This window comes from Lissotriton helveticus, chromosome 1_1 (genome assembly GCF_964261635.1).
Source record: "Lissotriton helveticus chromosome 1_1, aLisHel1.1, whole genome shotgun sequence".
NCBI classification, from domain to species: domain Eukaryota; kingdom Metazoa; phylum Chordata; class Amphibia; order Caudata; family Salamandridae; genus Lissotriton; species Lissotriton helveticus.
Window position 1 is genome coordinate 469981559 of NC_136057.1, and position 14481 is coordinate 469996039.

Sequence of the window (14481 nt, forward strand, 5' to 3'; positions counted from 1 at the left end):
GTTACAAGTAACTGCTGGTGGTTCTTTGGACCTTGGCCCCCTATGGCCCTAAGTCCCAAAGGTGACCCCCAGAAACAGATTGTAAATAACTGCATGTAATGTATGCCTTTTCTCCCATAGAGAAGCATTGTAAAGACTCATTTAAGTGAACTATTTACTTACCTGTAAAAATTCATATTTAAAAAAGTACTTACTTGATAAAGAAGGTCTTGGTATTAAAATGTATATACAAATGCAACTTATTTTTCTAAATTGGTCTCACATTTATTCTTGAATGTTTCTCATTTATTGGCTCTGTGAGTTCAACAAATGCTTCGCACTACCCTCTGATAAGCCTAACTGCTCGCCCACACTACCGCAAAAGAGAGTAATTGGGTTATCATTTGTGTGTCTGTAAACCAGATTGGGTTTGCCTGGACTCTTTACACATTGTACCTCATTTTGGTCCACTATATAAAGAGCCTGCTTCCTACAAGGAGACCAAGACCTCGATAATAGTTAGTGTGTGGCTGGCTTGGTTCGTACTGGAGGTACAACTTCAATCAATAAAACTTTATTTGTTTTTTTACAACCATATAGGTATACAAATAACAGCATATCATTCAAATAAAAAATATGTAGGTCAGTATCATAGAATATGTCACATCTTCTGCATAGAAAGCAAAAGGTTCTTCTGCATGCCTATGTACCCATTTTCTTTAAAATAAAAGATAAATATCATCTTAAAAATGTGTTAAACCCAAGTATTCCATTCTTGGGCACCTAGACCTTCAGGTATGTCACCCATAATACTGTTATCTTTTAATACCTCATTCTCCTATTATCCTAAAAGATCTAAAATTCATCATTACTCTTTACATTTGAGGAACACTTTAACTTTATTTATGAATTTCCCCATGGCACAGGCAATATCTAAATTCATCATTCCTGCTAAAAGGTTTGCTGCTTGCATCCTATTTTTAATGTCATATTTTTAAATAAATCTGACCTAAAATCTCTCTTCGTATATCTAAAATCTTCAAGCAGTCTAATAAAATATGTAAAATATCGCAGGTAGTACCTAAAGTGCAAGTGCATTTACGGTTGTGGTCTATCATTGAATTTGTAACCCCTTTATTCGCGTAACAGGGGTTTATCCCAATACGCAATCTTAGCACTTCACGCCTTATACAGCAATTAGGTAATCTGTCTACGTAGGGGTAATGTAAATCATTTTTCCAAGCCAAGGTCATATGGGAAACTGAGGTTTTCCGCGAGACGTACTTTTTTGGTCATGTGTTCAAGACACTTCAGTTCCCAATGACCTAAGTTCTTTCTTATCTATTGTTAAATGGAGGGACTGAGGGCACAACTTTAGTTTTAGCACACCATACGCTTTGTTTATTGAGGCTCTTATCTCTTTTTGCCCAAGTCAACTCACTGTTAGCAATCTCACTTTTACACCACTGTGAGATTTTTTGGTCCTGACCTGTGCCTAAACGCTGCCAAAAACGTAGTATAGCCATGCAGGCTGTTATAGCCCAAGAGGTGATTCACAATTCTAATCTTGCTGCTTTTACCATACACGATCTAGGCAGCGAGAACAGGCTTTTAAGGATATTTCCCTCCTCTTTGTCCCAACTGTTTTTACCACTTAAATAGAGTACCTCTGCGCCATACAGGAATTGTGGAGGGACCATTGCTAGATAGGCCTTTATAACCGGCCTATCTGACATTTCTCCATATATATACTGTTAAATCTTTTTAATCACTTCACGGAAGCCGATGCCCTCATTTTTAATGCGTCCAGGTGGGTATACCATTTCAGGTTACTCGCAAACCACATCCCCAGGTATCTATATTCTGATACTTTCTCCAATGTCTCTTTGCCTAGATACCAAGAAAACTTTATTTTGCCTCTTCCAAAGCATAGGATTTCGGTCTTCTCCATGTTCACAGCAAATTTTTTATTTTGACAATATTCTTTAAACATGTTTAGTTTTCTTTGTAGACCAATCTCCGTGTGGTCCATAATTACCAGATCATCTGCGTATATTAAACAGGAGATATGTTTTCCTCATAGTTTCGGGCTAGCCCCTCTAACCTCTCTTAATTTTAAGGGCAGGTCGGGTATAAACAGGGGAAAAAAGCAAGGGGGCAAGTACGCACCTCTGCCTCAGGCCATTACCAATCTGGATCCTCCCAGACAATCCTCCATCCTCATCCAGGATTATCTGGGCCCAGTTTTCCGTATGCAGGGCTTTGATGAAGGCCAATAAATCGCCTTGGATATTATACCCTACCAAAGTTTAACACAGCTGCTCCCTGCTCACAAGTTCGAATGCTGCGCGAAGGCCACAAAACAGCAGAACAAATTGCCCCTCTGTTCGATCGACTTCCGCGCGATTGACCTGAGAGCAAAACAGTGATCAATAGTCGTGTCCCTCTTTAAAACCCTCCCTGTTCTGGAGGCACTATCTGTTTTTCATCTGCCCAGTCCTTGAGTAGTCCCAAAATTACTTTAACGAATACTTTTTCACCTATGTTCAGGAGATTTATTAAACGATAGTTTTTAGGGGAATTTACATCACCTTTTTTTTATGTATTGGTCTTACAATAACCCCCTTCCAACTATCTGGCATGACCCCTGTACTGAGTATCCCCTGAAACATATTCGGAAAAAAACTCTGCCCACCACTCAAGATTTGTTTTTATACCGACAGCCTGCAGGTTATCTGGGCCAGCAGCTCGAGTTAAATTTAGCCTGGCTATAATACTACTAATCTGGCTTGGGGAGAAATGGTCTTTTGCTTCTTCCCTTACACCTGGCCATATGTTGGTGATTGTTTCCACCGTCCTTAGCCACTTCCCACAAATTTCCTCTAGATAATCCACCCACTTATCTTCCGGTACAGAGCACTGTAGGGTCCCTACAGCTTTACCAGTGCATCCTTGTATTAATTTCCAAAAGCCTTTCACATGTTTTTTCTTCAATTACCTCCAGTATCTTCACCCAACATTTTCCCTTATAGGTTATTTTTTCATCTCTAATGATTGTCTTATATTTTAACCTTAATTTCTGAAGGTTAAGTAACAGTTTGTCAGTGTATTGACCTCTAAGGATTCTTTCATTTTGCCTAATACAGGCTTTTAATTTGCGGCAATCCTCGTCAAACCATGGCTTATTATTGGAGTGTCATTTCTCCGTACTTACTAACTCATGATTACCACGTTTCATTTTTATCCTGAGACATTCTACTGATTGTCTTATATCTTCATACCAGGTAATATCCTCCTCTGGTAATACATTTTCTAATGCGAATGTCAACTGGAGTGCACTTAATTGTTTTATATATTCATCTGTAATCCGAGTTGTAAGTCGCTTTGGGTAATCTACCTGTACTTGTTAGGCTCTTTGTCTCTGGGGGGGCCCTTTTTACATATAATTCCATCAGCAGTGGGTAGTGGTCACTGCCTTCCACCCTTACTACTTCGAAATGTTTGATTAGATCAAAACTCCAAGCCTGAATAAACACATAATCTATCGGACACATTTGCTGCCCTATTATAAAGGTGCGCTTTGCGGGCCGATCAGCTTCCTTTCTTCCACTTGCGCAGACCAGGCCCAGAGCACCCAGCAACTGTCCAAGCGCCACTTCTTGAAGTGAGGTGACGCAACTGGGGAACTTAGCGATCTCTATAGTGTAGGCTCTTAACAAATCTCTGTGCCATGAATCAATTTTTAAAGGGTTTAGTCTGTGATTGAAATTGCCCAATATCAAAAGCACATCTCTGGGGTAGGTATCACATAAGCCCTCCAGATCCTTTGTTAAGCATTCCAGGTACACCTTATAATCATTTCCTTTTCCTTTCTGTATATACACATTTACAATACATAAACCTTCATAACCTAAGTTATTATTTAATGTAAACACTCTGCTACCTAGCGCCCAATTACACTTGGGGTCAAGGGATTCTATATCTCTAGCAATCTTTGTGGAAACCAACATCAGCTGGCCGCCTGACGGCCTACCTAATATGTTCTTTCTTGCAGGCTTTACATGATGGGTGAATCCTTCTGTGACGAGGGTTTCGTCGCACAGCCAAATCTCCTGCAAACAACCAATGTCTGGATTCTTAAGAATGTTTTTAAAGCTTTCCTGGAGCAATATTCTTTTACAACCATTGACGTTCCAAGATATAATGGACAGGCTGTGCGATGACCCTAGTTCCTAATCAATATCTCTCAATTACCCATCTTCCTCCCATTCCATATATGCAAGCTCCCTATATCTATTCCCTACCAGTACATCTTCATCATCCCACCCTAGATCTTTGGGAATTATTGTAATTTCAAGTTCTTCCTTCTTACCCCATCCAGTGCTAATAATTCTTATTTGCCGGTCTCCCAACCCAGCAGGGTTCCTGAGAAAAGGTTTCCCTTGTTTATACACCAACATTTCCTCCCTTTTTAGGTCTCGTCTGTCAATGCGCATGCGCATTGAGCTTGCGAGACTATGGGGGCTTAAACAGACTTAAACCAACTTGCAAGGAATCGATGGCGATTCCTTGCAGTGCCCGTGAAATTCAAGCTCAATGCGCATGCGCATTGACATTAAAAGCGCGTGCACATGCCCCCAGCCGCCTGCCTTGCATGTCTTTTCCCTCAGCCGCACTCCTCCCACACCCCCGCTCCGCCCCCTCCCCTGCCTGCCATGTCGCATTTCTTCAGGGCACCTCCCCTCATCAGTTCCCCAGCAGCATCTGTTCCCCAGCCTGCCGAGAGCAGCTCTTCCTGCTCCGCCCTCTCCCCACTCTCTCTCCCCTCACGACGCTCCTCCCGCTCCGCCCCCTCCCCACTCTCTCTCCCAGCACACCTCCCCCTCCAGCATACAGCACGGAATTCAGGCATCAGCTGGACATGCGGAAAATTCCCCAGATTCTTATAGCGCAACTTGTAGAGATTGCATAAACTGCTCGCTAAAGAAAGAAAGTTACACACTATTTTGTTCTGCAGCTCTTCCCGCTCCGCCCCTTGCTCTCCGCCCCCTGCCTCCAGCACCTCCCCTCATCCGTTCCCCAGCAGCATCTGTTCCCCAGCCTGCCGACTCTTAGTCGATCAGCCTATAATCCACTTTACTGCTTGTCTTCCGTGAAACTGTCTGTTCTGCCTCGAGCGGAAGGAGGCTCAAGACGCAGCTTGCCTCTTGTGTCATACACCTATGCATCACCGCTTACAGTGCGGCTTCTTTGGTTGCAAGTCGCCTCCAGCACAGCCCCTGCCCGATAGCTTTCAGTCTCTCCTACCCATCTGTTGGCGGAAGCCTCTGCTCTCCACACCGATTCCTCTCACAGAACGGGGCATGTTTCCGAGGGCGCCCATAACAAGGATGCTCCGCCAGAAGCTCTTCCCCTCCCCACTCTCTCTCCCAGCACACCTCCCCCTCGCTCCGCCCCCTGCCTCCCCAGCCGCCAGCATTCCACACTGACACAGCCTGCCGAGAGCAGCTCTTCCTGCTCCGCCCTCTCCCCACTCTCTCTCCCCTCACGACGCTCTTCCCGCTCCGCCACCTCCCCCCCAGCACTCTAGCATACAGCACGGAATTCAGGCATCAGCTGGACATGCGGAAAATTTCCCAGATTCTTATAGCGCGCTGCGCAACTTGTAGAGATTGCATAAACTGCTCGGTAAAGAAAGAAAGTTACACACTATTTTGTTCTGCAGCTCTTCCCGCTCCGCCCCTTGCTCTCCGCCCCCTGCCTCCCCAGCCGCCAGCACCTCCCCTCATCCGTTCCCCAGCAGCATCTGTTCCCCAGCCTGCCGACTCTTAGTCGATCAGCCTAAAATCCACTTTACAGCAACACATCGTCCATAACAAGGATGCTCCGCCAGCAGCTCTTCCCCTCCCCACTCTCTCTCCCAGCACACCTCCCCCTCGCTCCGCCCCTTGTTTAAATCTTGAAAATACATCCCACCTCTCCTCCCCCTTCCTTCCCTCCCCCCGGCTTCTTCCCACCCTCCTCCCTTTGCCCGAGGACATCACGAGAGCCACTAACCCTCCTCCAGGAGCCAGATGATGAGGGAGGAGACGCACAACTGCGGACCTCTCCTGCTGGCACACGAACAACGTCACCTTCTTCACTCTTCAGCACACCAGCCATATTTTTGGGGGACTAGCCAGAGTTGTTAAAGTTGAGCTATATGTACTGTGAAGCCAATGCAGACAGCGGCAAAGTGGCTTTGAACGAAACTCAAAACAAGTCACTCTCACTAGGGTCCGCAAGGCTTTAATGTCGAGAAAGAGTGCACGCTCTAAGAGCTGAAAAAATAGACAACGTTCGCGTTCACTCAAATTCTGTGATGCTTCTATCCACAGCTCGAAAAGTTATTTATAAAGAAAGAGACATCTCTCACTTTCCTCTCGTTCGTGCCAGCTGTCACCTCCACATTCCATATCCTCTGTACTTTTAATTTTGAATCATTATGTTGCCCTCCTTCTCCGTAACTCATTCTTTCTCCCGACTTTTCTTCCCTTTACTCCTTTGTTATCTACTCCCAACGTACTTCTCTCTTCTAATTTCATTTAATAGGTCGAGCCTGGTCAGCCCATGCACTGCTATGCAAGGTGTGCTGTATTGGAGTATGGACTTGAAGCCCTGCCCACTCTCTCCCCACCACCACATCCACCACCACCACCGCATCCACCACCACCGCATCCACCACCACATCCACCACCGCCACATCCACCACATCCACCACCACCACATCCACCACCACCACATCCACCACCGCCACATCCACCACCGCCACATCCACCACCACCACCACCACATCCACCACCACCACCACCACCACATCCAACACCACCACCACATCCACCATCACCACCACATCCAACACCACTTCACCACCGCATCCACCCCCACCACATCCACCATCACATCCACATCCACCATGATATCCACCGCCACATCCACCACCGCATCCACCACCACATCCACCACCACCACATCCACCACCACCACATCCACCACCACCACATCCACCACCGCCACATCCACCACCACCACATCCACCACCGCCACATCCACCACCACATCCACCACCACCACATCCACCACCACCACCACATCCACCGCATCCACATCCACCACCACATCCACCACCGCATCCACCACCGCATCCACCACCACCACCACATCCACCACCACCACATCCACCAGCACATCCGCCACCTCATCCACCACCACATCCACCGCATCCACATCCACCACCGCATCCACCACCGCATCCACATCCGCCACCACATCCACCACCACATCCACCACCGCATCCACCACCGCATCCACCCCCACCACCACATCCACCACCGCATCCACCACCACCACATCCACCAGCACATCTGCCACCTCATCCACCACCGCATCCACCACCACCACATCCACTACACCACCACCACTTTCACCACATCCACAACCACCACATCCACCACCACCACCACCATATCCCCCAGATCCACCACCACCACATCTATATGTGTGTGGCTCTGTGTGTGTGTAGGTGCAAATGCAATGTTCTTGGATTTTTGTCACAATAAAATACACTGAACATAATCTTCACAAAAGTTATTTACAAACGTTTAAGCTATTGCCATTATAAATTAAATAAATTATTTAAGTATTAATTATTTACAAAAATTAAAAGCCATTGTTATTTGTAATATCAATACATCTAAGTCACGTAAATACAAAACATGTTGCATTACAAATGCTATAGGTGTCACATTTGCAAAAGTTATAACTATTGGCATTGTAAATGACAAAGCTATTTATTTAGCTATTTTCAAAAACAACACATAAATAAAAAAAATCATTTACAAGACCAATAGCTCCAACTTTTTTAATGCGAGACCTATTGCATTTCCCATGCTTGTTATTATTCTGATTCCTTCTTTAAACATCTCAGCTTCTGCTTTTTCCATTGCTACTTTTACTAGTGGAGAATGAAGTAGGACCTTTCTTATTTCTTCCCCTTTGGTGTTTACCAAAAACCCCACTTCTTTAGGTCTTCTGAGCAAACATATCTTAGGCTTGGACATTTCGCAAAAGAAGAGAGGAGTTGGGAGCGATATAGGGGGTTTTGTTTCTTAATTCTTTTCCCACCTTTTCCCTGTCCTATAGGCTCCATGAAGAGACACGGGTCTGCACGTCTTTCTGACTGTAAACCCGGTGGGCGTCCATCTATCATCTCGTCCCTTCTTTGCCTGTTTACTTCTTCGCTACCTCTCTTCCTGAGACCCTTCCCGGGGTTGGTGTTACTAGGTCCTGCACCTAAGGACATATCTAACCCCCTTTCTATAACTACATCTTCCTTTTCCCCGGGATGTTTTCTCCAGGTATCATTGACGCTCTGTACAGCTCTTTTCCCCTTTGTCCACCTAAGTTGTACCCCAGGACATCGGGTGGTTACTCCTGTGTCTGCAAAGCTTATCTTTTTGGGTTCCAGGGTCACTACCATCTCAACTGGCCTTTGTTCTGGCATTACTCCTTTCTCGTTATCCTATTGCCTTGAGGCTTGGCAATTAGGTGGGCCTTTTCTCCCCTTCCTTAGACGCGGGGTATATATTGTTTTTTATACCTCCTTTCCCCACATGTTTTTATGATCTTAGGGCAACGTGATATATATACCGTTGGTTCATCCTTCTGTAAACTGCTGGTCCTTACAGCTTCTTCCTTCCTAGCAACTTTTGTTTCCTGATGGGCCTCTCTTATCCTTACTAGTGAGGGCATTAGACCTTTAATCTGTGCTAACTCCCCGACCATATTCTTAAACTGCTTGCTTTGTGTTTTTAAAATTTCATTATTTAAAACTGAAACCTCTAAAATACCCTGCAGGGTTTTCTGGCGCATCAACATAACCTCGAGCATAGACACACTATGCAATGAGGGACCTGATAAATCAGTTCGAACAGCATAGAAATTATCCAGTCTTTCTTTCACGTTGGAGCTGTGTTTCCTCTGGATAAAGTCTTCCTCACACAAGGATTTGCTTGGGGGGGGGGGGCTCCTTTTTCCTCTACCACCTCTGCTTCTATATTATGAAACAACCTTGGCGAGGAGGATAAACGTGGTTCCATAGAGATCTCAGCGATATTAAAATTTGTTTGGTTCAGAGTTTCCACACTTAGGGCTGCCGGGTCCTCTGTGATTAGTGTAGTCTCTATCACACTCTGCTCCTTATCAGGCGTCTCCTCCCCTTTAAAGTGTTTCCCTAAAAAGTCCAATCGACTTTGATACTGCCGAGCTGCCTTTTACGCCTGCTGTCTTTATAGGCATCATCGCTGACTGTGGAGTTGAGTTCAGTGATTGGGTATTCCCCTTCGCTAGTTTTTTGCTTCCCATAGGTGCCGCCATGTCACCATTTCCGTCACTCAATCTTTTCGGTATTTAGGTCGAATCCTCCATCCCAGGGCTTTTATTCCTGTTTTCTTGGGATTTTTTGGGGACTTTCCGGGATTTTGATTTCCCTAAGGCCATGTCTTTTACTTTTCCTCCTCTTAGGGTCCCTTTGTCCCTTAACTCATTTTTTCAAATGTAAATAACGCTGGAATATTCTTCTCCTTCGCTTTCTTTAATTTCCAAATGGGCTACAGGTACTCTGGAGCCTAACTACCCATATGCCTAATATACTTCCCCTTACTTCCTCTTACATGGAAAAAAAGAAATGTATTTTTTTTTTTACATGGACTATATGTCTATACTACACTTACCTCTGTTCTGTGGTCAAACGCTCTCACCTCCACCACTTCTCAGCCGCTGCTTTAGTATTCCATTCTCCAGACAATTGGTCACCACTCCACCACCTGAGTCTTACTGCAGTTTTATATTTATATACGGAGCTTCAGTACGCGGTTTTGGCCCCTCGCAGCTCGCTTCTCTTGCTTCCACCAAAAAATACCCCTTCCTGAAAAGAGGCACTTGTTTTGTCTTCGCTGCACGTTGCTCGACTCCTGCCTGTTGTATTCCCAGTTTTTCGCGGGTTGCCGTTTAGCCAAACTGCAGCTCGCGGCCTGCGCCTCCCGCGACCACAGTTTTGCTGATCACACGCTTTCACAAAATGAGGCGAGTTCTGTGCTGTTTGGCGTAGTCTGTGTGTTTTTCAGGGGTCCCCGGCTACTTGCATGCAGTGTTGCTTACGGCAGTGCTGCTGCGATGTTTGCAGTTTCCAGGCAAGGTGAGGGCGGAAGAAGAACAGAGCGGTGGTACAACTGATGGCTAACCCAAGGCCATACATATGGATTAATATCTAAGAAAGGATTTACTGATGATTTATCCTCTTACACACAGAGGAGGAACCTAATGCTTACATCATACAAAGTAGTGGGAATATTCCAACATTTAATTTATATTTGGAAAGCCCTGATGAAGTTCAAGTTATCTGTTTAAACGTAACACGTTGGCTGAGTGTCTTATACATGGAAATAAAAGATCATATAATAAAAAGGAACACCTATCACTGGATAAGATTATTACTGGTGCACCATTCCAAATCAAGTACAATTTTCTGTTCTAAGAAGACAAAGACCTTAAAGGGACCCCAATGTTTGGTTTCCTGTGCAAGAACAAGCAGAGGCATGCAAAAGACCAAGGGAACTATCATAAGATGGATAGTTCAAACAATCCAGACCAGCTACTCATAGACTGGAAAACTAGTGCTAGCGCGGCCAGTAGTGCACCTCATGTTAGGGGTTAGGGGTCTTTCCTGAGCCCCATGCCATTCAACTTGCATGTTCCTCCTGTGGCTGACCTGATTGCTGCCCATGGCCTCCATTTGTTTTTCTTCTCAGATGACACTCAAACCATCCTAAACTGCAAGGTGCCTTTTCCTCCCTTAAGGTTCTGTTTAAAAATGATCTTTCCTAGGTCGTTAAATGGCCCGAAGTAACTCCTTTGAACTAAACGCCGATAAAACCGAAATTCTTGTTTTTGACATCTGCTATCTGGACTTTTGGCTGGTGGCCCTACTCGTTCGGTGTCTGTCCGTTTTCAAGGCTCTCTGCTTCTGCCACAAAGCTGCCTGTAACACTTTACATAATAGTTACATATCCATACATGTCTCATTCTATCAACCTAATAGGCTCCTTCACTCAAGATACCCCCACTTGGTCAATATTCTTAAGTTAAAAAAAGCTTGCATGGGAGTTAGCTAATTGTCAGTCACCACTGGCATTTCTGGAATATTCTTCCTGTGTCCATTTGAGCGGAAGCCAATCTGGTAAAGCCCTATAAATTGCTGAAAATACACCGGTTGAGGCACTGTTCTTGCAGTTCTTGTTTTAGAGAGAGAACATTCTTTTTAGGATAACCGTTGCACTTTACAAATGACCAAATCAATCAGGGAAGTGATTTTCCTGGTTTTCTGTAAATATGTAAATTACAGCCTAGAACCAGCTTGGGACTTGCCCGCTTTTGTTTGTTAGGGTATGTGGCCAGGCCCTGCAGCCATTCCCTACTTCAAATGGCTTAAGAATGTGCACCGTCATGAATAACCAAACACAGTGGAGTTGACCCCCAAGGCCCAGAAATAGGGCAAGCCCTGCAGCAAACTCCCCCCACCCCCCACTTTGTATGACCAAAGTGCTTGACAGGCTTCCAAGGGTTACATTTAGAGAGATCTAGGCTGTTAATTTGTAGATTAGATCCAGTTCCTTGAATCTTCAGTTTATTTAAAAATTAACAAATCCATCAAAAGAAGGAAAATTGTATTTCCTTTTGTCAAATATGGATTTGCAGGTCCCTGTTGATTCAAGGATCTAAGCTATCCTGGGAAAGTGACAGACTGTATAAAGGAGTAGGAAGCATCTTCAGACCCTTAGGAAGATTTTGAGGGGAATTAGAGGGTTGGGGGCTCTGGAAGGGTCTGAGAGGGGCAGATAATACCCCAAAAGTGTTTGTGGCGAAAGAGTAGTCCCTGATTTTCTTTTTATTGTGGAATTCTTAGATTGCATTACAGGTTTTCAAATTTGTTGTAGAGCACCCAGTTTTTAATGGATTTTTGGCACATCCTGTGGGAAAAAGTTAAAACCATGCACAGGGTGCATTTGGGTTCTTTTGCTGGTTCAGGCTTTAGCCGTAGTCTGGGTTGAATAGCTGCAATGGGTTGGATACAGGTCTTGGCCCATGAGCTGTTCTTGAGGCCAACTCCTGCTGCATACGCACAGTGGGAAATGATTGTTTTCTACTCATGACAAAAAAAAACAAATAATGGGCGAAATGCTAAACAATGAAACGTTCACCCCAGTCACAAAGGTCTGGGTTTAATCCATTTTTCTTTTGCTCACAATGCCACCCCAGTTTGGACCCAGCCTATGCAAATCAGTCTTGATAATGTTCCTCATGGGAACAGTCCAACCCGAACTGCCAGGCCAGGTCCTCCCTGGACCGGAAACAAAGCATCCTGGGACTGGTTCGGGGCATTACCCGAGCTACCTTGCAAAATGCTGTAAAAACATTTGTAAGAATCGCATAGCTTACGAAAGGGTGTGAAGTATCAAAGTCTTATAATGTATACCGACTGTTCTTTACATCTCAAATCTTGACACCAAATGCATTCATATTTTGGATGACCTTTAATTTTATTAACAGGATAGTGTTGTTTATGCATATATGTTTACTTATAAAAGCTGTGCAATTGTCGGAACAGTAGTTTTGCATTGATTTCAAACATTTCAAGTCTTGCTTGTGTTGTGTCAACAGGCAGAACTGTTTAAGAACTTTGTTGAACTATTTCAAGCAGCAGCTGCCCGGCCGGCCCCCTTTGGAATTTGTGAATATCCTTCATCTCGAGCAGTCTATGCCATTGATTTAATGCTGAAGTGGGATACAAATGCAAGTGGTAAGTAGGAGGTTATACAACCTAAATGTTTGCAGTGCTATGTAGTAAAACTCTCACTCTTGCTTTGAACTTTAGCAGTCATATCTTTTTGTTTGCATTCTAGTTCCATTCTTGTTTAAGTTGGCATGTCACACAAACGAAGGGTACACTTCTGTCCAGTACTAAAAGCAGAGGTCTAACTATGGCTATACCATATTTACTGTGTATTTTATAAGAAAACCAAGCAAAATAACTTCTCCACGCCATGGCCCCACATGCCTGATATCTATCTGTCCTAAAAAATTCTGGTGCCTCCACATTACACTCCACAGAACAGCACCGTCACATAAACATCTTCAGGTTGAAAAAAACTAGTGCTTGATTATGAAATGTTTAGCAAATCTTGATGGCTAACTGTAAAACTGTTTCTGTTTGATTTTCAGGCAAACGAATTATGTGTCCTCAAATACTGGAAGTGAATTTCAATCCTGACTGCACAAGAGCCTGCAAATATCATCCTTCTTTTTTTAATGATATTTTCACTGCACTGTTTCTGGATGAAACAAACAATTGTCATGTAACATGCATTAGCTAGATCACAGCATATACATAATGTAGTTTGGTTTTTGTAACCTCCTATGCAACAGTAATCTCTACTATTTATAAATTTGGTAGAGGGAATAGTCTTGCAAGTTTGGAATGCCACTGATTCCTGCTTGGACTCATTTATACTTTTGAACGGTCTAGCAAGTTGCATGCAGTGTAGTCGTGCATTGTTTTCATTTATTCTGAAATGAGACTCATTTGTGCCTAGTAGCTGGTGTTCCTCGGGTAGCCGCTCACACATAATGCTTTATGGTGTTGTTAAAATATGCACTTTGTTTATATAATCTGTATTTCCAATGGTAACAGGAGTATCATTTTATAGTCATAAAAACCCATCTCTTTCCTTAAGCGATGTCTGTCGTTCAATAATTCTTTTTTCAATAAAATTAAACTTCCACTTCTCCTCTGTGTATCAGGACATATAGAAATTATAACAACTGTACACTAACAAAATATCAGCTGCCTGTAGGAGTCCAAGGAATGCTTTGCATTGCATTGGAACACGTGCACCAAAGGTCTTGACAGTCTCCTCGGTGAAAGAAATGGCTCTGAAATTGCACAATACTGTCTTGCTTTAAATGCTGTAAGAGCCAACTTGAACCAGGCATATAGATATTACAGGTAATTAATGAAGAGTACACAAAGTAAGAAATGTGTGGTTGCAAAGAAACTTGTTTAAGTGACATGGTTGTACTTTAGTAGAAGCTTGCCTGTTAGGCAAAATAGTACAAAAGGGGGTGGTGATGTTCGCCATAAGTTGGCAGGGTATTCTCAGATGTGAGTCCCTTGCTCACTTTGCCACTGGATTCAAGCAAGCCGGGCTGAAGACGGCTGTAATGCCAGAAACCGGTCCTCGGAAGCTTGTTTCCGGTCCAGGGAAGGCATGGCTTGGCAGTTCGGGCTGGACTGTTCCCATGAGGCACAGGGTCAGACTGATTTGCATATGGCCATGTCTGAACTGGGGTGGCAGAGTGGTCTAAAGAACGGTGATGGATTAAATTCAGATCTGTTGACTGGATGTG

General features: G+C 44.2%; 1 protein-coding gene across 1 annotated transcript in view; it reads left to right on the plus strand.

Moving 5' to 3' along the window:
* TTLL12 (tubulin tyrosine ligase like 12) overlaps window positions 1-13860 on the plus strand; it is a 256888-nt gene extending 243028 nt beyond the window's left edge. Inside the window, exons 13-14 of the mRNA XM_078673878.1 lie at window positions 12736-12874; window positions 13297-13860. Of these exons, the coding sequence (XP_078530004.1) occupies window positions 12736-12874; window positions 13297-13448 (291 nt within the window). The 3' untranslated portion in view covers window positions 13449-13860. The remainder of the gene's footprint in view (window positions 1-12735; window positions 12875-13296) is intronic.
* Window positions 13861-14481: the final 621 nt, after the last annotated feature.